The 23,728-nt window shown below is 40.9% G+C and overlaps 1 protein-coding gene across 5 annotated transcripts in view; it reads left to right on the forward strand.

Moving 5' to 3' along the window:
• Nucleotides 1-23,728, forward strand: part of LOC124623201 (vascular endothelial growth factor receptor 3) — a 512,828-nt gene that overhangs the window by 334,617 nt on the left and 154,483 nt on the right. For 2 of the 5 annotated variants that reach the window (XM_047149017.1, XM_047149016.1), the window contains exons 2-4: nt 14,791-14,936; nt 17,411-17,564; nt 22,711-22,847. The exons of the other annotated variants lie outside the window; for them this stretch is intronic. In XM_047149017.1, coding sequence (XP_047004973.1) covers nt 14,791-14,936; nt 17,411-17,564; nt 22,711-22,847 — 437 coding nt within the window. The remainder of the gene's footprint in view (nt 1-14,790; nt 14,937-17,410; nt 17,565-22,710; nt 22,848-23,728) is intronic. 5 annotated transcript variants of the gene reach the window in all.

Consider the following 23,728-nt stretch of genomic DNA (forward strand, 5'->3'; position numbering starts at 1 on the left):
GCAGGGTCCATGGATTCATGAGGTTGTCTCCATACCCGTACTCGTCCATCCGCTCGATACAATCCGAAATGAGGCTCGTCCGACCAGGCAACATATGTCCAATCAACAAGTCCAGTGTCGGTGTTGACGGGCCAAGGCGAGGCGTAAAGCTTTGAGTCGTGCAGTCAAGGACACAAGAGTGGGCCTTCGGCTCCGGAACCCCATATCGATGATGATGTTTCGTTGAATGGTTTGCACGCTGACACTTCTTGATGGCCCAGCATTGAAATCTGCGGCAATTTTCGGAAGGTTTTCGCTTCTGTCACCTGAATGCCTCTCTTCAGTCATCGTTGGTCCCGTTATTGCAAGATCTTTTTTGGGCCGCAGCGATGTCGAAGATTTGATGTTTTACTGGATTCCCGGTACACTCCTGAAATGGTCGTACGGGAAAATCGCCATTTCTTCGCTACCTCGGACTCGATGCTGCGTCCCTTCGCTCATAAGCGGACTACAAACCACGTTCAAACTCACGTAAATCTTGATGACATGCCATTGTAGCAGCAGTAACCAATCTAACAACTGCGCCAGGCACTTGTCTTACATAGGCGTTGCCGACCGCAGCGCCATATTCTGCCTGTTTGCATATCTCTGTACTTGAATACACATGCTTACACCAGTTTCTTTGGCGCTTCAGTGTATGACTGCATGTACGTTGTGTGTAATATTTCAGTTCTCGATGTTGTTGAAAATTGACAGTTTCAGAACATGGCTGTAATACTGAAAGATTCATAATCGAATCAGCAATCAACCACAAGTATGGTTCAACATGGGTTATTTGGATCAAACCATGACTGGTTTCAGACTCTTTACAAATGCCCCATTATTTCAAATTTCTTTTTCTGTCGCTGGTGCCTCGTTTTGTATCCTTTATTGATATTTTCCATTATGTTAGACGTTGCTTACTATTTGGTAGAGTTTACGATGGATTTCGTTCTTGTCTCTATCAAAGCATTTATGAAAAGGTTTTTCAGTTGTTACAACGTGAACTTGCAGCTTGATGACAGCTATATAAACAATATGAGATAAAAATTATCGGGACAACTGGCAGAAAATGACTTAAAAGTTCGTGGCGCCCGCCATCGGTAATGCTGGAATTCAGTATGGTGTTGGCCCAACCTTAGCCTTGGTGACAGCTTCCACTCTCGCAGGCATACGTTCAGTCAGGTCTGGAAGCTTTCTTCGGGAATGGCAGCCCATCCTTCACGGAGTGCTGCACTGAGTTGAGGTATCTATGTTGATCGGTGAAGCCTATAACGAAGTCGGCATTCCAAAACATGACATCTGTACGATTCAGGTGAGGACTCTGTGCAGGTCAGTCCATTACAGGGATGTTACTGTCGTTTAACCACTCCGCCACAGGCCGTGCATTATGAACAGGTTCTCGATCGTGTTGAAAGATGCAGTCGCCATCCCCGAATGGCTCTTAAGCATTGGGAAGGAAAAAGGTGCTTAAAACACGATGTAGTCATCTGCTTTGATAGTGCCACGCAAAGCAACAAAGGGTACAAGCCCCCTCCATGAAAAACACGACCACACCAAAATACCAACACCTCCGAATTTTACTGTTTGCACTACACACGCCGACGTTTACTGGGCATTCGCCATACCCACACCCTGCCGTGGGATCGCCATATTGTGTACCGTGATTCGTCTCTCCACAAAACGCTTTTCCACTGTTCAATCGTCCAATGTTTACGCTCCTTACACCAAGCAAGGCGTCGTTAGGCATTTACCATCGTGATGTATGGCTTATTAGGAGCCGTTCGACCATGAAATCAAAGTTTTCTCACCTCCCGCCTAACTGTCTTAGTGCTTGCAGCGGATCCTGATGCAGTTTGGAATTTGTGTGGTGGTCTGGATAGATGTCTGCCTATTACACATTACGACCCCCTTCAACTGTTGGCGGTCTTTGTCAATAGACGAGGTCGGCCTGTACGCTTTTGTGATGTACGTATCCCTTCACGTTTCCACTTCACTATCACATCTGAAACAGTGAACCTATGCATGTTTAGGAGTGTGGAAATCTCGCGTACAGACGTATGACACAAGTGACACCTAATTACCTGACCATGTTCGAAGTCCGTGAGTTCCGCGTAACGCCCCATTCTGGTCTCTCAAGATGTCTAATGACTACTGAGGTCGCTGAAATGGAGTACCTGGCAGTAGGTGACAGCGCAATGCACGTAATATGAAAAAAGTATGTTTTTGGGGGTGCCCGGACACTTCTGATCACATAGTGTATATCATCTCCGACACGACTCTTACATAGCAAACCAGCTGAGCCTCTGTACCGTCTTAATGACGTTATATGGTATTTCTTGAAAGTGCATGACCTCACACGCAGATGGGCAGATCCTGCCGCGCCCCCTCTGAGAAGGCGATTACGCAGACTGAGGGCCTTGCTTCAGGCGGGTTGTCGGCTCCTCGCCTCCTGCGCCTATAACAGGGATGTAAATACACTGCGCCGACATCCTGTGTTGATGTTTTGATCGCGCCTCCAGACTTAGGCCTGCCCATTTACCAACATCTTGGACGCCCTGACGAGCTCGTGAGCTGCTGGCGCCTATTTTAGCCTCTGTCCTAGATCAGTGCAGGGCCTTAAAAGGCTTGGTCTTGTTGGAGTGGCAGGCTTTTGCCCTCTGCTGACATTCGAATTGTCATACGCAGCACATTACTCGGGGGCGAAGTGGAGGTGGGGCACACGTAGAGGCTGTTGAGTAAATATAGAGAATTTTTGTTCTGAATGTGAACCCATTATCGCGCCACCACATGCAGGCATCACGAGGAAAAGATATTGTGGCATATGAAATTTTCCCGCTCTCAGCAGGTGAATGGAATAGGAAAGAAAATTGATAGTATTGGTACGTGCACTCTGCAGTGGCTTGAGGAGCATTCGTGTGGATGGAGACGTAATTAAGTCTCAACAATGGTGTAACTTGGCCATTCACACATTGCCAAATGGGGCGAAGTTGACCAGTTTGGACTTGTACATTTAAATATTTCTGGAACTAATAAAATTAATGCATTCAACTGGGGGTGAAGTTAAGTTATCAGTTGTAAGATAACTGGGTTGTTCATGAGAATTTTATACATTGGCTAGCCTAGTTAACACAGTTCTAAAACATGCAGGCTATATATTTCTTCAGCACACCTGATTCACGCTTGGCGGCGTTTTCACTCTGACAGCTCTTATTGTCTCAACTACATTATGCAACAAATAGGACTGCAACCTACCTTCATACAGACACTTCCAGTAATGACTTCATCACTGCACCACTAGACTGTGAACAATGGATGAAGAAACAATTGTCAATAACATTGTTACTGCGTTTATTAAGGCTCACTCATGTCGCATCCGTGAATGTTTGTTCATAGGAGAACCGCTCGAGAAAACACGGTCAACGTCAGATTCCTCCAAGAATTTTGAAGTTTTATGTGTTTCTATAAATGGGGAAGTACAATTAACTTTTGTTGTTGCTAGAGTCGTTGTGAAGGGCCAATACACGACACACGCTTAGACTTAGGCTGAGTTCTTTTCGCCAGTCGCATGAATAGAAGTTGTAACTCATTAAAAAAGTTAAAAAATGAATCTTTCCGAAAACGATTAATGTTCAGATAGTTTCGGAGTACTGTACGTTTAGCCGTTGTCACTAATTAAGAATTTCGTAACCAGTTCCTCTCAAGTAGAGGAAGTTTAATTATAGCCATCCAGTACATCTACGTGTAGATCCTCGATGGAAATAAAAGCTGATATTAGGTTCTGAAATTTACGTTAGCTTAATTTGGTACGTGCTTCCCAGTCAGGTTGAATAAGCTCCTGTAACTTAAGATTTCACGAATTGGATTAGGTATACTTAATTTGTGGTTACACACTTTATTCTTCTACTTGCTGCGAATTTTCCTTATTAATAAAATGTACAATGTGTACGCAAGAATTTGTGTGTATCTTGTTTAATCTCCAGATCCAGAATTAAATTGTTGAAGAGGATACACATGTAAATTTACCAGGCACATTTTCAAATTCCAAGACTATTACATAAATGGTCGTTAAAAAATTTAGGATGCTTCTTCTGTATACAGACTGAAGCGGCGATTGAGAACTTGTACCAAGGCCGGGAATCGAACCCGGGTTTTCTGCTTACTGTTAGCCAGTAGGCGGTCTTGGCACAGCGGTTCACACAGCTACACGCCTTGTTCCTCGTTCCTTAAAGTCTCCCTTACACACGAACAGAATCGCCGAGGTTCTCAGAGTTGTGGAATAGCACCTCATCATCGAACGTAAATAATGGGATCCGGGATCCAGACTGGAAACTAGGTGCAGATTTCAGAGACCTTACTGGTATCATACAGATATGATTTTGTGTGTGTAACTCTCTTATTCTCAATGCAAACTGTTTCTGTAGCAGTTTGTTCTTCACAGTTGTGTATTGTTTCAGAATTTCAGCATTCTTGCTTTGAATTTTCCCTTAATTTTCGTGTGGACAGAATGTAAAACACAGAAACAAAAATAACACGGTTTACACCAAAATTCAACATTAGCTTGCCTTTGCAGATTTTTCACGTTATTACTATCAAACATTGTGTTAAGTGTCTGCGTGTAAATTATCCAGATGCCCTCAGAAAGTCATGACACAATTGTAACCTAATTTATTTATAGATCTTAAAATATAGGTAGACATTCTAAATTCATTGTTTCTAGTTGCCTTGGGTGTCGCTTTTATTTTTTTATCTGCTTCTCATCCAGCGTAAAATAAGACTTGCATGTTACACTCTCATTACAGTATTAGCGACATGTTACATGACTACCCCTCACTAAATCCATTTCTCGAGGCGGCCAATCATAACTAATCCGATTCACGAACGATGGCGATTGACTCAGGTCGAGCCCCGGTTAGGAATGAAATTGTTGACGGTTCCAAGCGACAGTTACGATACCCTAACAAACGTGCTTTGCGATTGAGGAAAGAGTGTATCCAGCATATCGTGTGCTTGTCTTGGCTTATGCAGAATTTGTCGCTTACAAGCATCATCAGCGATGACGATTTGTAACGAATGGAATAAAAAATAACTAAATTCGCTACGATCACATCTGATACTCGAATCGGTTACGACATTCACAGCAGTACGCTCCTTGGTTGTCAGGAAATGCGTGGCGTAGGTGCGCTGGAGGAGCCTAAACTCGGCCGCCACCGTTCGTAACCCCAACCAGTAAATTCATTATGTCAAATTATAATTTACGTGTTCCATCAGTATCAAATTCGATACAGACAATGAAGGATGTAACGGACAATAATGACAAAACACGAATTTTATTGTTTATCGTTGCACATGTTCTTTCTTAAAAAGTTTCAAGCTGCGCCTTTAATTCAGAAAAATCACATATGCCACGACACACACTGAATTTCTTCACGCCGAAACTTCAGGTGTACTGTAAACGCGGTGTGGATGGTTCAGCTACACAAAATTAAGCGGTAAGTGCAATTCCATCGCGGTTATATTGAAACACACACCTCAATCAGAGAGATTAGAGCCCACACAGAGGCATACCGACAATCTTTCTTTCCACGAACAATAAAAGACTGGAATAGAAGGGAGAACCGATAGAGGTACTCAAGGTACCCCCCGCCACACACCGTCAGGTGGCTTGCGGAGTATGGATGCAGATGTCAACGTGTAAGCATCTAAACTACGCTGCCGACCAACTGCCTGATACAAATGTTATGGCCGGCCGTAGTGGCCGAGCGGTTCTAGGCGCTTCAGTCTGGAACCGTGCGATAACTACGGTCGCAGGTTCGAATCCTGCTTCGGGCATGGATGTGTGTGTGTCGTCCTTAGGTTAGTTAGGTTTAAGTAGTTCTCAGTTCTAGGGGACTGATGGCCTCAGATGTTAAGTCCCATAGTGCTCAGAGCCATTTGAACCATTTGAACAAATGTTATACCCAGCGTGCGCGCAGCGCGACAGACGAGGATAATTCCTAAAACATTGTCAGCAGGGAAAGATAACGTTTACTGCTGAATGTAGCTTAACCTATTTCGATACAGGCTTCGTCTATACGTTGCTTTGAAACCGACACCGCCATGTTGGTTGGTCCAAAACAGTAGCGGACTGCTGTTTACAATTGCTTTTCGTTCTTAATTTCTGCCTCGTGCACGCAGCAGCAGTTGTTGTAAATATGTAGTACGTGTATGTTACCGTGCTTTTGTAACACAATTTCAGCAGGGCAGTTTCATACATTTTCGTGGTCTTACATGCGTATTTGATTCAGTAATAAGGCGCATTAGACATTAATGTAGCTGTTTCACCGTTTCGAATAAACAAGAAGTAATTGATGTGATAAGACTGCTTTCATAATCCGGCATTTTACTTAATGCTGCCTGACAAAACTGATGTTCGGTCTGGGTCTTCTTCCCAAAAATGCTGGAAGCATATTTTGCTGAGTTGGGTCGGTTTAGATTTTCTCTTTCTCACGGCGTTCATACAAACAGCTTTTCAGTTTGAATTGATAGGAAATCTAAAATCATATGACAGGAAAGAAACCACTACAGTAAAAATAAACAGCTTACGCAAAATTCATGTGTGTAGAGGAAAATATTGACCGACCTTGAGAATGTGAGATTTCTTTACACCAATAAATGACGCAAGCTGGCATTTTTGATCGCAACACTTGCACGACTCCAGACTCAAAGGACTGGAAGCTGCTGTTTCGGGCAACTGACATGGCGGATGTCGGCTTCTGGTTTGACATGACAGCTGTCCATATTGTACCTTCATGTCGGTACTCAGTATATAGAAAAACTAAAAAATACCTTTATAAAGCCAAAACAGAGTACCTAACATGGCCTGTGAGGCTGCAGGATCCTCACATGCTTCTCGGGTGATTTCATTTTCGTTAATGTAATTGCTCATTCATTTGAATTACAAGAAATACCTGAGCTAATAATAAAAGTTTTAATTGTTTTTGGCTCGGCACCTGCACGCAGACTTAAACGACAAGTACCGCCAACTGGCCCTGACACCGACTTTGTGTGTTAGACTTGGTAGCAGTGTATTTTCCCGAAACTCAGAAAGATGTGAATTCAAGTTTTTATGTTCGATGCCAATGAGCTACGACTTTAAAGATTAGCAAACGCAGTAGTTTTTAGTGTGTTTAAAGCACATGTCAGCATTGCTACTTGTGACTCAGGCACTCTGCGGACTGCAGATTAAGCCTGGGCCTCTGGCCTGCTTTAAATCACGCGCTTCGCTGCTTCTTGTCAACGCCGCGATGTGCTCTGCTAGAGCGAACGACGGCCGCTCCTCCAGACGACCCGAGAAGTTCCGCTCGAGACACTGAGGGTAGAGTTGAATTTACAGCTTTCAACTTTTTCTCTCCTCCAGCATTTACTTCGCGTAAGCACTGCGCATCCTATCTGGTTTAGCTGCTCGAGGGCATGACGTCATATTTGTGTTACAGAAGCAAAGGCTGACGTAATCCAAGTGAACTCACAAGAGGAAGCATACAACTTTCCGTGGGGGTGCTCTGACGGGCAGTCGAGATTCATGCGGCGAAAATGCTGAATTGATTCATATGCAGGAGCAGTGTGTTGACCTCCAGCGTGGTCGGCGTTTTCTAAGGTGTGCCCAGATCATTTCAAACAAATGCCAAGATGGTCCGTTACACCCGCGCTTGATTTTCATTCCGCATTTAATTTTCAGTTGTGGTAGTGTGGGTAGGGGGGCGCGGGGAAAGGGGCGGGTGGGAGGAGAATACGAGGGGATGCTGATCAGTCCTTGACTTTTTCCAATAAAAACTGATGTAGATTAATTCTGATGTTTTGGCACTAAACCTTGGCGAAGCTAAAATCTTGTGGGTTATTAGGCCGCGTCACATTTCCTCTAAAATGATGGACGTTTCGACCCATTTGCTGAGATCTTCTTCAGGATCTTCCGGTGTCCACTGCTGCTAGAACACTGCGGTCTAATAACCCAGAAGATTTAAACTTCAGTGACAACGGCCACGAAAGCCTGCAGACTTGCATTAAACCCTGTTCTTTACATTATACGTGATAGTAACTGCGCAGGTTTTTAATTTCCTATGCGGGTTTGAAGTGAACATGGCTCACGAAAATAGAGGAAGAGAGTCGTGCTATGAAGTATTCTGTTTTTAAAGGGAACACGGCCCAATCAATTTGATATATCTGGTACACTGCGTGGTAACTGCTCTTCCTGTTCCACTGTCAAGAATTGGGCAGCAGCATTTAAAACGGGGCATTTCAGCACTGAAAATCAAGCGTCCTGGAGAGGCAACTCGAACCGGAAACCTTGGATACTGATCATTCTATAATCCTGGATGATCGGAGGATAAATGCTAAAACGATACCAGATGCCATGGGCAAATCCAGAGAATGTGTGGATCATATTATTCACGGAATTTTGGACAGGAGAGAGCTCCCAGACCAATGAGTTCCCAAAGTCTTAGTGCAGACCAAATGCGTGAACGAATTGTTGCTTCACTGTCCATTTTGGTTCAATTTCGCCGGGATTCTGTGGGATTTTTGGATCATCTCGGTGGAAGACGATTTATGTGCAGTGAAGGAGCCAGAAAGGCTGCGAATGAGTGGTCTGATGCACAATCGAAATCTTTTGAAGTGTGTTAAAGAAGCTGGAATAAAGACGCCATAAATGTGCTGAGCTCAAAGGGGAATATGTTGAGTAAATAAATTTTGTCAAACCCGTAATAGAATTTTTTTAATTTTAAAGCCAAGGACTTATCAGCACCCTGTCGTAAAAGATTAACACCAACAAAAGCAAAACAAGGTTAATCAAATACGGAGTCGAATTAAGTGAGGCGATACTGAGGGAATTAGATGAGTAAACGATGCACTATAAGTAATGGAAGAATTTTGATGTTTGGGCAGTAAAGTAACTGATGATGGGCGGAATATAGGGATTACTGTACGAGGGGCGTTTGAAAAGTCAGTGCAAAAATAGAAACTACTTGCGTGTTTGGGGTAAGCATTTTTTATTTTTCGACATGGTCTTTTAAGACAGTCTTTTAAGACACTTCATCCAGCGTTGTTATAATTTGTTGTTCCCTTCCGAATAATAGGAATTCTCCAAGTCAGCAAAAATAGCTATTAGTTGCTGCAACCACCCCTTTGTTTGAATAAAATCTTTGTCCCGCCAGCCATTTCTTCAAATTGTGGAACAAATAGCAGTCAGAGGGAGCCAAGTCTGGAGCACAGGGGAAGGGAGGGGGTGTGTGTGAAACGAGTTGGAATCCTATTTCCATTAACTTTGCGAACACAACTGCTGAGGTGTGTGCTGGTGCACTGTCGTCATGGAAAAAGACTTTTTTGCGGTCCAGCCGCCGGCGTTTTTCTTGCAGCTCCGTTTTCAAACGGTCCAGTAACGATGAATAAAAGGCACCCATAATAGTTTTACTCTTTTCCAGATAGTCGGTGAAGATTATCCCTTGCGAGTACCAAAAGACAGTCGCCACAAACGTTCCGGCCGAATGAATGGTCTTCGCCTTTCTTGGTGGAGATTATCCCATGGCAACCCATTGTTTAGTTGGTGTTTGGTCTCAGGAGTATAGTAATGTATCCATGTTTCATCCACCGTGATGAAACAACGCTTAAAGTCCTGCGAATTCTTCGTGCTCAGCCGCAAACCATCCCTGCAACACTTCACACGATTCCCTTTTTGGTCAAGCTTGAGCAGTCGCGGAACCCATCTTGCGAATAGCTTTTTCATGTCCAAATGTTTGTGCAAAATATTATGTACCCATTCATTGGAGATGCCCACAGCACTAGAAATCTCATGCACCTTAACTCTTCCGTCATCCGTCACCATATCATGGATTTTATCAATGATTTCTGGAGTCGTAACCTCCACAATGCGTCCACAACGTTCAGCATGACTTGTGCCCATATGGCCACTCCGAAAATTTTGAAACCACGTATAAACTGTTCTAATCGAAGGTGCAGAGTCACTGTGATGTTTATCAAGCTTCTCTGTTGTCTCCTGAGGCGTTTTGCCTTTCATAAAGTAATGTTTAATCACCACATGAAATTCTTTTTCGTCCATTTTTTTACAATCACTTGACTTCCTTGATTCACACGAATGTCAAACACAAAGAAGTAGACCAATATGGCTGAAACTTGATGTGCGTTATTTCCAAAGATGTTACTAACTAAACATGGCCTCGATACGCGCCAGTGGTGCCATCTCACGGACTTTGCACGGACTTTTCAAACGCCCCTCGTAGACTGGCAATGGCAAGAAAAAATTCTTTTTTCTGAAGATGAGAAAGTTGTTAATATCGAATATAGATTTCTTAGGATGTCTTCTCTGAATGTATTTGTTTGGAGTGTAGCCTTGTGTGGAAGTGAAACGTGGACAATAAACAGTTCAGAAAGGACGAGAATAGAAGCTTTTGAGATACGATGCTAGGGAAGAATGCTGAAGATTAGATGGGTGAATCATAAGAACAAAGGAGGCACTGAATAGAATTAGAGAGAAAAAAAGTTTGTTGCATAACTTGACTAAAAGAAAGAACTGGTTGATAGGAGACGTTTTGAGACATAAAAGGCTCTTCAGTGTAGCACTGGGGGAATTGTGGGAGGTGAAAACTGTAGAGGGAGACCAAAAGGTGAATTCAGTAGGTTCGGAAGGGTGTAGGTTGCAGTAGTTATTCGGAGTTCGAGACTTGCAAAAAATACAGTACTGTGGTGAACTGCACCAAACGAGTCCTAGGAGTGAAAACCAACAACACTGAGCAAGCTGTGAAGGAAGCGAAGCAGAAATGTGGATGGGAAATTGAAGTTCAGGGAGAAGAAATAAAAACTTTGAGGTTTGCTCAGTCGCTTACGACATCATCGTCGAGGGGATCTTAAACAGTAATCTACCTCTAGTGGAGTCGGTCTTGTGCAGCCTAAGAAATACTTCGTTTTTCAAGACGATCATGCGGCACGAAATAAATAGGCTGCATTTTCTGTACACAATATGACCTTCCCCTTTACAGGGGTGACCTAACAGAGAACTACAGTGTTTTTATCTTCCGGGGGCTCTTTGAAAAGGCTCTAGCACGCTAAACACGTAGTCAGTTCGCCATATAGTCGTTTTGTTCGCTAGACTTAAGCTCCTATATTAGTCAGTGAATGTTGGTCACTTAATGTAGCACCCACTTCGCCCACAAAAACAACACTCTTTACGAGGATAATACTTCAAATTAACAACAGCCCTGAGAAGTTAAGCGTACGGTTTGATTAAAAATAGACTTGTCGCACTATAGAACAATGAGGTAAATTCATATAGTTTCGCAACAGTCTTCAGCCAAGATCTTGTCATGAGGAATGTTTTGGAGCAGTGTTTCGTGCCCAGTGAAAATTCCAGAGCCTTCTAGAGAGACGCCCCAATATCTCATTGAAGGCAACGTACAACTCCAGCAGAAGTGCGTAGGTGGTTTTGGGAGATTATCATATACAAAAAAAAATTGTTTGAGGCACCGCAATGGCTATCCAGGCACCTCAGGGCATTCCACACCTCTCAGTATATACCTGACAGTTGTTTGGTCATTGTCGCTTGGTTTCTACTAGTGTCACTAGGCCACAGCGGATTAAAATTTTACTATCGTCTACAAAACGCGTGTTCAGTACTTTGCTTTATTTGTTTCTGTGGTGACTAGTGTCGGAGGAAACCCACTTCCCGTGATGACAGGATCTCATCTACCGCAGGTTTCCTCGAGTTGGTCTCTTCGACTGTAGAGTATCCAGAACAGAATAGAGTTGAATAATATAGACATTTACTGTCTCTCTCAATCAACTGTAATAAAGACAACGTATCCCTGCAATGATTACTCTTCGACTGACCTACCTCAGAATTTTTTTGCGCAAGTTGCAGCGATATTGGCTGTGAATTACAAGCAATCATCGATCCAGGGCAGCGATTTGTCCATACAAGTGCGATCTGCGGGCAGATCGTGACTCCTGCGATCGGTTGCTGCGATCATGTGTGCACACCTGCAGTAACTCGCAGGCAGTCTCTCCAGCATTATCGCTTGTCAGTCTGCCGCTTGCTTCGTCCATGCAACACACATTCGATTTACCAAATAAATTCAACCAGTGTTTCGAACGCCACCGTGCCTTGGAGTTTTGCTATGGAAAATTAACTGCTGGTCAGCGTAAGTCGACTAATAATTAATTGTTGAAACAGCTAAAATTTATTAAGCTTGTTTTGAAACTCTGCTGTGGACTATCTTCTGAGAACGTGTACCAACCTAAATTATATGCTGTTTACCTTCCAACATTTTTGAAAGAGTCGACAATTTTGGGGATATCTTTGTTCCGTTTACTATGTACATTCATAGAAATACTCTTAGTTTCCAGATTCGTTCCTCCTGTTTTTCTTGATATGTCCCCAATAATTCTTATCATGCTGCTGGAGGAAATAACAATATTGTTCTTGAAAATACATTATGATACTCTGATTTGCAACGAAATTTGCGGGACGATTCATAACCATCTGTGTCCCTCGATGCTCATTTTGAGTGAATCCTGATACTTTCTGTAATCTAGGACTCGGTAGCATTTAATATACTTACCTAGCAAACTTTTTAGGACAGCAGTTTGCTAACAAGGGAACCTCCCCATCGCACCCTCCTCAGTTTTAGTTCTAATTTGGCACAGTGGATAGGCCTTGAAAAACTGAACACAGATCAGTCGAGAAAACAGGAAGAAGTTATGTGGATCTATGGAAAAATGAGCAAAATACACAAACTGAGTAGTCCATGGGCAACATAGGCAAAATCAAAGATGGTACGCCCACAGGAAGCTCCGTGGTCCTGTGGTTAGCGTGAGCAGCTGCGAGCGAGAGGTCCTTGGTTCAAGTCTACCCTCGAGCGAAAAGTTTACTTACTTTATTTTTGCAAAGTTATGATCTGTCCGTTCGTTCATTGACGTCTCTGTTCGCTGTAATAAGTTTAGTGTCTGTGTTTTGCGACCGCACCGCAAAACCGTGCGATTAGTAGACGAAAGGACGTGCCTCTCCAATGGGAACCGAAAACATTTGATCCAGGAAAACACGTCTGATATGTTCTATTCGACACTGGTGACGGCATGTGCGTCACATGACAGGAATATGTTGTCGACCCACCTAACTTGCACACTTGGCGAATGGGTAAAAAGATTCTTCTACCTTGTCCGATTTAGGTTTTCTTGTGGATGTGGTAATCACTCCCAAAAAAGTGATGAAAACACAAGAGTGTGTCACATAAACTGCAACAAATGAATGCAACAGTTTCACAGTCGCACAGTTTTCTGTGTGCTCTGTCAAAACATATGTTTTTAACGTTTTCAAATTTTTCCGTGTGTAGACCGTCAAATCCTGCATATGTCCAAGCAAATCTGAACATGTCCTGGAATTCTCGAGAGCGAAATTAATTAGGTGTGAGTACCTGAACTCTGATAATTGTCTGAAAATAAAAGTTTTAACTTTTTACTGGAGGGAAGACTTGAAGTAAGGACCTCTTGTTCCGCAGCTGCTCACGCTAACCACGGGACCACGGCGCTTCCTGTGTCCATGTCATCCTTGATGTTGCCCATGGACTACTCAGTTTGTATATTTTGCTTATTTTTTCATAGTTCCACACAACTTATTCCTGTTTTATCGACTGATCTGTGTTCAGTTTTTCAAGGCCTATCCACTGTGCCAAATTATAACTAAAACTGAGGAGGGTGCGAAGGGGAGGTTCCCTTGTAAGTAGAATAAGGTTGTGTTACAGAGGACATTCCGGTTATGCTTTTCATCAACGCCAGATGAGTTCTAAACTATTTTCAGTCTGTATTTCGCAATTACATTTCGAATTATTCAATTTTTTCTCATTTATTACTCTCATGGTTTAACTAAAAGTATGCACTAGTGGGTTTGCAGTCTCAAAGTGTACGTGCATAAAAATATCAATGGCAGCGCTGCCATTGGTAAGTTATTGAGGGAAACCAAGGCTGTATGAAATGGCAAGGAATTTAAAAGTACTGCTTTTGAGTGGGTATGCGCTAAACATTTAAATTATTTCCCCGTAGTATTACTCCATTACGTTTAGAAGTTAAAAAGTTTATTCATGAGTCTAGTTTTATATGTGACGCTGCAGGCTTTCGTGTTGTATTCCAGTGGTAAAATCTTCTCAGGTGATCGGCCGAGCAATGGCGCGATCTTGTTGCAAACTTTCAGTGAGCCTCGTACCCTTCATCTTCGCCTGAAGATAATGGGTTCGAAACTCATCGAAACAGTGCGACAAGGTAGCCATCACATGAGAAGATTTTATCGTACGTCTAGTTGTTTCATGAGTATCTAAGTCTCCAAATGTACTACTGATAACGTACAAGATGTCCCTTGTTGCAATTGACTTAACGCTACCGGTTTGGACATGGAAACAAATTGTCAAGTGAAGACATGTTTTGATTCAGAGTAGTGAACTATAGGAAAAGCGAAATAGGCTTCAATGAAGCTGAAATCAGTTCTTCATCCATAACTGGAATGTGCTTTTTCCTTACATTTTCACATGGAAACAGTTGCTTTCAAACGAATGAATAGGAGTCAAACGCTTCATTTGGGAAATTTGAGGTACAGTATTTCAGATGCCAGTTCATTGAGTTTCTGTGTTGATGTTAAAAGGTAATTGCTTGTTTTTGTGTCTTTAGTATGATATTAAAACAAGCATAGCAGTGTTCAATTTAAGTTGGTGGAAATTAACATTATTTTTTGCCTTGCAGGGCTGTTGGATTCAGCACATGGACTCAGCGGTTCTCCTGCGATAACGTCTACGACTCTCTCAGAAGTTGTTGTAAATCCCGGTGAAAATTATACAATAACATGCGAGGGCGATGCGTCGATAATCTGGAATTATCCCAACATTTCGGTAAGCTAAAATCTAGATTTTTAAATTAATTTTATTTTATTTTTATTTTACTTTTTATTTTATTTTGCGCACAAACGCCCATATCGATTTAGTAGTATGTAAAGCCAAAGCTACTGTCTTTAAATCCCCATTAAGAACACTCTTGTATGCAACTGCAATTACTGAAAAGAAAAACTAAAAAAGGCATTAGAACGAGTTTATCTCAGCAATAACCTTCAGAGTAATACGACCAAACAACTGTTTCCTAAATTTGCGAGGTACCATAGGCGAATTATATCACAGATAGAAGCAACAAAGGCTACGATGTTGGCAAACATGATACTTCTGAAGTTCCTGGGAATGAAACCCCCTGTATGAAGCGCACAGCTACCAAGGAAGTGTGTGTTGTACTTATGGTAATGAAGGTGAATAAATTCTAACTGCAAGCAACAATTATGGAAGTGAACAATGGCTGATCACAGGGCACCGAAGAAGCCAAAAACAGTTATTGCCACTAGAACGATGATCGATGTGTTAATTTGCCTTTTTTTTTTCTTCTTATTCCCCATGTTTATTCCTGGTTGATATCTGAGGCCATCGCAGCTTGTGGTACCAATCAAAAAATACAAAATACCCAGAGGTCACTCTTGAGACTATTTCTCGAAAAAGTTCAACAAATACGATATTGTAGTGCCTGGGTTGTTCTGAAGTACGATGGATGCGTTTTTGTCCGAAGAGAAGGGCAGTGTGGCGACTACAGTCGTTACGAAATACATCAAATGTATTCGCAGTTGTCATTCCATTATACAGCCGATGGTTGTTCATATTCCCATCTGTGGGTTAATTTCATGTGTCCAACAAACGTTTTGCTTAAAGGCAGGCTGAAGGAGATTGGCTAAGGAACTGGAAATGCTTTAAAATGACATCAAAATACATTGAATTGATTCTTTGAGCAGTCGTTATAGCTTTAGTACATTAGTTTGTACATGAGGCGCTGAGAACTATAAGGGCCTAGAGCACATAATCCTCGATTTTGAGTTTGTAGGATTTTTTCATGCTTCTGACATCTGGTGATCGTATGTTGAGTCAGTTTTATCTGTGCTGGAGGCCCATACTGTATGTATGAACGCTCACATTGATATAGATATAGAAATAAATTGCAGCATGTATGAAAGACCACCACCGGAGAACGGCTGGACCGATTTGGTTGTTTCTTTTTTTTGTTTTTGTGTTGGTTGTTGTCAAAGGTTTATATGAAAAAAAATTGTGGATCTCCAACAGGAAAGTCGAAAATTAAAATCAGTTGTGAAAGATCATCACTTGAGGAGGATGGTAATGGTAGTTTTGGAATGATGATTAAAAAAACTGCGTTCAGTTTGACATAACTGATGTCGCATGCTTTCATAACAAAAAGAGTTTGACAGTTTTGTCTGTATATAATGTATATAAATGCAAATGTAATCTGTAAAGGGAAAACGTTACTGAAAGTCTCTAAAAGCCCTTGACCAATATACTACAAATTTTTACACAATGCTCTGCTGAACATTAATGCGGAAAATGCCATCCAGAGGAGGATGGGGGAGATAAGAAGAGTGACGTGGGGAAGGAACTTATACACATTGATTGGGGGGGGGGGAGGGGGGGGAGGAGGTGGTGGTGTATGTATTTAGCAATTGTGAAGAATTGCCGGGTTTGATAATAAGTATGTATGTGTCGGAAATATGGAACTCGTGTAGTACTTATGTATGACAACAACTAACGGGTCATAAGATTCCATACAAAAATATTTTACTGTCTTATACAAGCATGCAGTCACAAACATCGATCAGAGCGAACTAACTGCAGGTCCAGAGAGATTAGTTGAGCTACCTCAGGGCAGCGATATTGTTCTGCGCAACTCAACAGGGTTATGTACTCGTTTTTGTGTGTGTGTGTGTGTGTGTGTGTGTGTGTGTGTGTGTCCGCTTTTCTCAGAATTTACAGCGCTTTGAAGTTACAGGGGATGAAACCTTGCACCTAGACCACTCTATCGCCAGCAAATATGAGTTGTAACAATGACACATGCGTTGGTCTTTGTGACTTCTATTGTTTTGTAATAGGAACAGATGTGTTTCACACCAACTAATGCCCTGTCAGGTACAATGTGACCCACAGTTTATCAGGGTTATGACTCCTGTTGGCTGCTGAAGGAGTGTCCTGACAGCAGATGTTTCCCCTGTAAATCAAATGGTCTTTAGTGTATGTGAATGCTGTTTCCAGGCATTACTATCCTCATCAATCTGTTCCTTAAGACATAATGTATAACACCTCAGAATTTGTCAATATATTCTTATTACACTGTGTGTGTATGTATTTATATTATGTATTAAGTTACTGTACATATCACTGTGATGGGATATTGCCATGTTTACAAAACATGTGCCAGTGAGTCTGGTGCCAGCTCTAACCTTCTGGTGCTAAAAGGCTATTAATTATATCTGTTTTTCTGCTTCTAGGACAGTGAACCCAACATACGTACGACTTGGAGGGATGGAAAATACATATCGTCAGTTCAGTTGACAGATATAACATATAAGGATGTTGGATATTACCATTGTTCATTCGATAATAACAGTGAGAAAAATACATCTATATACTTATATGTGAAAGGTGAGAAGAGAATGTCAAAGTAAAGTTGTTGGCTTATTAACTGCTTAGTTTCAGTGCATGAATACTATTACACATGTGGAGGGGCACCTACTTACAAAAATATTGAGGGGGTTGGGGGCGGGCATACTGGGGGTCTTGCCCTGAGAAATTTTCTAAATTTTAGATGAAAAATAGTGAGTTTTTAAGCATTTTAGAGTCATATGATCAGGATTGGAACCCCAAAAATTTGACTCTCGATAACTCAACACTGCGGGAAACTCGACACGCCTGACACATTTTGTGGCTTTGAAAAAAGAAACAAAACATAACACACACAGTATTCTCATATAAAGCTAATTTAATTTACAGTAATAATCATGCTTTTAGACTATTGCAGAACAGTGAATATATAGCTCTCACAAGACTGAAAATATATTTAAATAAATCCTAAACTATCATTAAAAGAATAAAACATAAAATATTGCTGTCGCACAGTAATAACACTTTAAGAAGTGAAATAGCTAATTTAAGCTTGCTTTGAATAAGGCTCAGGGTTCATCAAATAAAAACAATATCTTAAAGCTAATGCTTTAATACAATTAATGCAGTTAATACAGTATGGCTAATTCTTTCAGTAAAAAAGTATGTAAATAGAGGGTTTTAATTGGGTTTTACACCCTAATAGTAATACAGTACTAAACTAGTACTAATATTTCGAAACTGAAAATTTAACATTATGTATGTATTTAATTATCCATTTTATAAATATTTTTAATATTGCTCTAAATGCCATTATTAGGGCTAGAGTGTCCTTAGAAAGTTGCAAATGTCGACCATCTGACTGGATTACTGAATATGAAGTTGCTGATGACTGGTCGGATATCCAATTTATCCAAAACGTCTCAGTGGGCATGAAGAACAGCTAAGTTGTTAAATTGCTTCTGTCCCATTGTTGATTGGAGATACGACCTCAGACGTCTAAGGCCGCTAAATGACCGTTCTGCTGTTGCTGCCGTGATTGGAACTACATGAAGAAGCTTAATGCACTTCACTACTTCACATAACATTTCTTCAGCTTCAGGCTCTTGTGTAATGTACTTTCTTACATCATGCATGGTTTTTAAGACCAGTTGTTTTTTATAGCGATATCGGCTAACATATTCACGTGTAAGCACAGTTTCTCAATGTCTGCATCATTTTTGAAAAACTTAGTTGATTTTTCCAGATTTGTTTCACCTCTGTTTACTAAAAGCAAGCACTCTTACTGCAATGACCTGTGCGAGTCCGGTTGAAGCAAACCGCTCAGTAATGCAAGATTGCACTGTTTCCCAAGCTTCAATGTAAATAGCTTTGTAGAATTCCTTTGGGGTTTTGAAAGAGTGCAGTGAGCTGGCTTTGTTGTTTTCATACTTCTTTGGTATACTTAGATTCCGAGGAAGGGAAGGCTCATCAACTTGTGAAGGTTTTTCTTTTAAACACAATTCCCAAAAGTGTTCAGAACTATCACATGTTACATTGAATATACAAATCAAGCCCTCATATATTTTTTCCAGATCAACACCACTTAGGTGAGCTTCACTGCATGGCAATAAAGATGTAAAAAGAAATGACTCTTGAATTGTATCATTGACTCAAGGTATCCTGCACATTTGTAACCTGCCTCTGTTTTGTCCTCTGCAGAAAATGTTTCAAAAAGCTTGAGAAGTTCTTCAAAGTTTTTCTGTATTCTTAAGATACTAGCTCGCATAGTCCATAGAGTTAGGCAAAGGGGTCATAGACCAGCTTGGCCGTTGGCGCTCTCTCAGCGTACGCTTCTGAAATGTCCCATCCTTTTGTTGGATTCTGTTACGGTGTTTATCAAGTCCTTGGCTAAAGCCGTAATATCCCTCATTAGATGTAAGATGGTGGAGACTGTCTACAACTGCCAAGTCTAAACTGTGAGCAGTGCACTGCACATAACGTGCTTTTGGTTGTACATCCAAAACTCTTTTTTAGTCCTTTGAACTTAGCTTTCATATTTGAGGCACCATCAGAACACTGTCTTCTTAAGTTATGCATTGACAAATCAAGACAAGCAAAAACATCTTTTATAGTACTAAACAGAGTTTGTGATTCAGTGTTGGGCATCTCGTATAAGCTAATAAAGTCTTCATTGATGATTGAGTAATCATCGACAGTATGAATACAAAATGACAGTTGTTTGTGAATCGAAGAATCACTTGTTTTGTCAACCATAATAGAAAAATGTTCAGTCTTCTTGATTGAAGCCCATACCTTTCTCAAAACAGACTTTCCTAGTAGATCAATGATCTCATTTTGAATATGGTGGGACGTCCAATTTTTCCCTGAGCGCTAACTAATCTTTAAACTCAGGTATGTCATTCTTTGACTTCCAACAATTGAAAAAATTTGAGTTTACATCTTCATGCTGGTCCTTGTCAGCATAGAAATTGCATGGTAGTAAAAATTGTCTCAAGAGCTAAAAGACCTTTCTTCGTATCACTATCTAACTGTTCATTCAATTGGAAGGCCACACTTCGGTTAGTGATAGAACTTAGTTTCAGAACACCTTTGTGCGTAAATGTATTTTCATGGAGATATAATTTTTCCAAAGCCTTTCTCCTGTTAGAAAACCCTAAGGAAGTAAATGCATCTTCTTTTTTCGAAGAAGATTGTAATAGATTTTTAGCATCTGCCTCGTTGCAGGTTTTGCAAAAAAAGTTGTTCAGTAGATGCTTCATATTCTAGCTACGTATATTTGATCAACCAAGACTTCTGAAATGATCTTCCCTTACTGGATTGTCCAGGTTTCGGCTGTGAACGGTTCTCACCTGAAGGTGACAAAGCAATTCATGACACAATAATTGTTGGAGGTTGACTTGCAGTATCAACTACTTCTGAGCACACCTTTGTGGTAACAAATTTATCCATTCCAAACCTAATTCACAATGCACTAAGAGACTAAAGAAAATGAATAAAATATAGTCATATAAAATAGTCCACTAGACACTGAAGTCGGAACACTAAACACGTCTGCAGCATGCACTGAACGAAACTGTCCACATGGAATGACTGCAACAGCAGGGTGGGCTTTATATAGCTACAGCGTTATAATGTCTCGAAGCGTCAAGGCGACACGAGGCGGAGGGTTCCAGGCGCCTCTACTCCAGTCCTTTTGATGTCGCCACAGTTGCAGCACTGGCCCGCTGGCCTCAGACTTTACCCGAAGGTTCGCGCACCAGGACAAATTATAAGTGTGCTCGCAGCTCCGTACCACTATCATGATTCATACCACTCATTTTCAGTTAACCTGCTTATTACCGTAATAATTATTTGTTTTAACTCATTACTGAATATGTTTTAAATGGTAACTATAGTCAATCAAGGAAAATAAAAAATTCCAACACAATTTTGCAATTTCACAGAGCATAATATAACTAATAATTTTCTTAAATTAATGAGGGGCTCCGCCCTCCCCCACCCCCGAAACGAATTTTTGAGTAGGTTCGGGCCCCCTCAGACCCCAAGGAGTCAGCGTCTGTACACATGTGGCTTGTTGTCTCTGTGAATAAGTTCCGGAGTGTAAATACAGAGATTCAATCCCTACAGTGTAGGAAAAAGGCAGATCACAACTTACCGTAAAGAAGACATGTTAAGTTGTAAACAGGCACAATTAAGAAACACAAAGCTTTCGGTTACAGCCTTCATCAGTAAACTAGTTATTGTTATGGGGTCATTAGTTTAAATCGCACTTTTAACTATGGTTTTAAGTATGGGAATACTAGATAAGAATTTAATCAGGCTTATTTTCTTGGGCAGGGGAGGGGGAGGGGGTGAGGAGTTTTGATATGCCAACTGATAAAAATGGCTTCTTAAAAAATTGAATAACAGTAGGTGGCAATCTGCTCATAATGAGATATATGGTAAATGCTTGATGCAACGTCATGTTTGACTGAAGTCGCCACAAATATAAATTTTTCTATTGTTTTGTGTTGTTTATGTGCTTGTGATTAGGATTTCACGTATTAAGAAGCAACTCTTGTGTAGTGTCTAAGCTGAAGACATTACATATCAGTTTTAAGCAGAATGAATTTGTGACCAGTTTCGAAGCTTCAAGGCTTTGTATTCATACATGTTAGAAAAATAGTCAATGTCATATTCCTTTGGCAAGTATACTGGTTTATCATAAGGCAGCATGCTCGGGTGCAATCGCTATGCATCTGACAAGTTAAGCTAAACTGTGGGTTGCAGTAAAACAATAGTTTTTACTCTCCACAATAAAATATTTATGTGGAGACATCACCACCTTTTCTATCGTTACGGAAGCAAGAAGAATTCATTCAGCTCTACTACAAAATCATTTTCTACTTTTGGTCAAGCTAATTTTCTGCGCTCCCACTCATTGGTAAGCTTGTTGTTCTTACCCCAAGTAGTATTATAGCAGGATATTGGCAGTTTATTTTGTCATTATCACAAGATTAACACTTTCACAGAAAGAAACTTACTAGTTAGTTGAATTTTGCTTGTGTCTAACTTAAATCAGTTGTTGCAGAATATCTTTACTTTCAGCTTACTTCATTATAATTTTCTAATAATGTTGTACAATAACTGCCTAATCACTGCTTTTATCCAGTTGCACTTCATTTCTTAATTCCCATTCAAATATTTCTCTCATATATTGCATCTGATGTTTTGTTCTGCATCTATTATTGTTTTGTCACTCCCTTCACTTGTGTGAAACTTTCTTTCTTCATAATAGTAAGACTAGAAAAAAGGAACCTGGCATTACAGTGATACTTAGTGCAACTACATGACATGCAAAAACTGTATCAGACCAGGACTGAAATGTGGCTCCTTGAATTTACATCCTTGCCCATCATGGAGAAGCTCGTATCAGCTGCTATCCAGGCATGTCTCATTGCCCATCATCACATATTCAGTTCTGCCAGTAACTCTCCCCTTCTTTCCAAACTAAACAGAAACTCTCCTGGATATCCTGCAGCACCTGCACTCCTTTAAGGAAAAGGTCATTTATTTTCTTCGTTATATGCATATGTTACTTTCATTAGAAATATCTGTCTGTGATGGATAATGAACTCCCACATTTAACTGTCATCTTTTGCTTTGTACTACTAAATGAGATACATGTATTATTTTGTTGCCACAGATACGAAGAACCTGCTTACATATAGTGACATAGTCTTTGCACCAATACATGGTATACAGTATCAGGACATTGTCATTCCTTGTAAACCAACACACCCTGAAGTGAAAGTGACCCTCTGCCGCAATGGTGATGAGAAAGTAAGTATTTCGTGGGTAAATGTGCAGTGTGAGTTTATTTGTGTATTTTAACTGTACAGGGTGTCCCAGGATGAAAGGTCAAAGCTAACAAGTGTGGTCAACATGGGCTCCAAAATGCGTACCTTGAGAGCTGTGACCACTTATTCATCTTTGTTACTGTGCTACACAGCTATTGAACAAGTGCTCACAGCTCTTAAGGTATGCATTTCAGAGCCCATGGTTTGAGTGATCGTTCCTGTCATATCCTGGAATATTGACTATTCTTTGTGGGTCATCCTGTATGCATGATTATTCATAAGTACCTCAAGATTTCAGATGAGGACTGCATGTAAACTGAGAGATGCATGGAAGATACCGACATACTGGTGAATAGAGCATCTTTACAAATATTTAATTTTCATTACAGGTGTTTCAATAAGGGTCCTGTTTGTGTCAACATGTACATAAGCCATTACAGTTGCTGACACAAATTGCCTGGGAAAGTGTCTCAGCAGCTCTTTTTTGGAAACCTGTTCATTGGATTGCCTGCCTGCACATGCAAACTAATTTGATGCGACACTATGGAGCAGATGAATTGTCTACACCTTCTGACATTCTGCCTCCTAGTGCAACTAAAACACAGCACACATTAAGAAATCGAAATTTGGAGATAGGCTGTATACTGATAGTTGTCATTTTCTGCATGTGTTCTAGTTGTTGCGTAGATGTCCTATGAAATTCTGAAGGTACTTGGAAATGGCCCCATATTCTGTGGATTTTTCTGTGTATGTGTTTTCAACGGTATCTGTACAGAATAATGCGTTTTCATTAAAATACTTCTGGTGAATTCATTTTCATCTGGCCTACAAAAAATGATTCACAATTGTTTCTCCAAACAATGT

This window comes from Schistocerca americana, chromosome 7 (genome assembly GCF_021461395.2).
Source record: "Schistocerca americana isolate TAMUIC-IGC-003095 chromosome 7, iqSchAmer2.1, whole genome shotgun sequence".
Taxonomy (NCBI): Eukaryota; Metazoa; Arthropoda; class Insecta; order Orthoptera; family Acrididae; genus Schistocerca; species Schistocerca americana.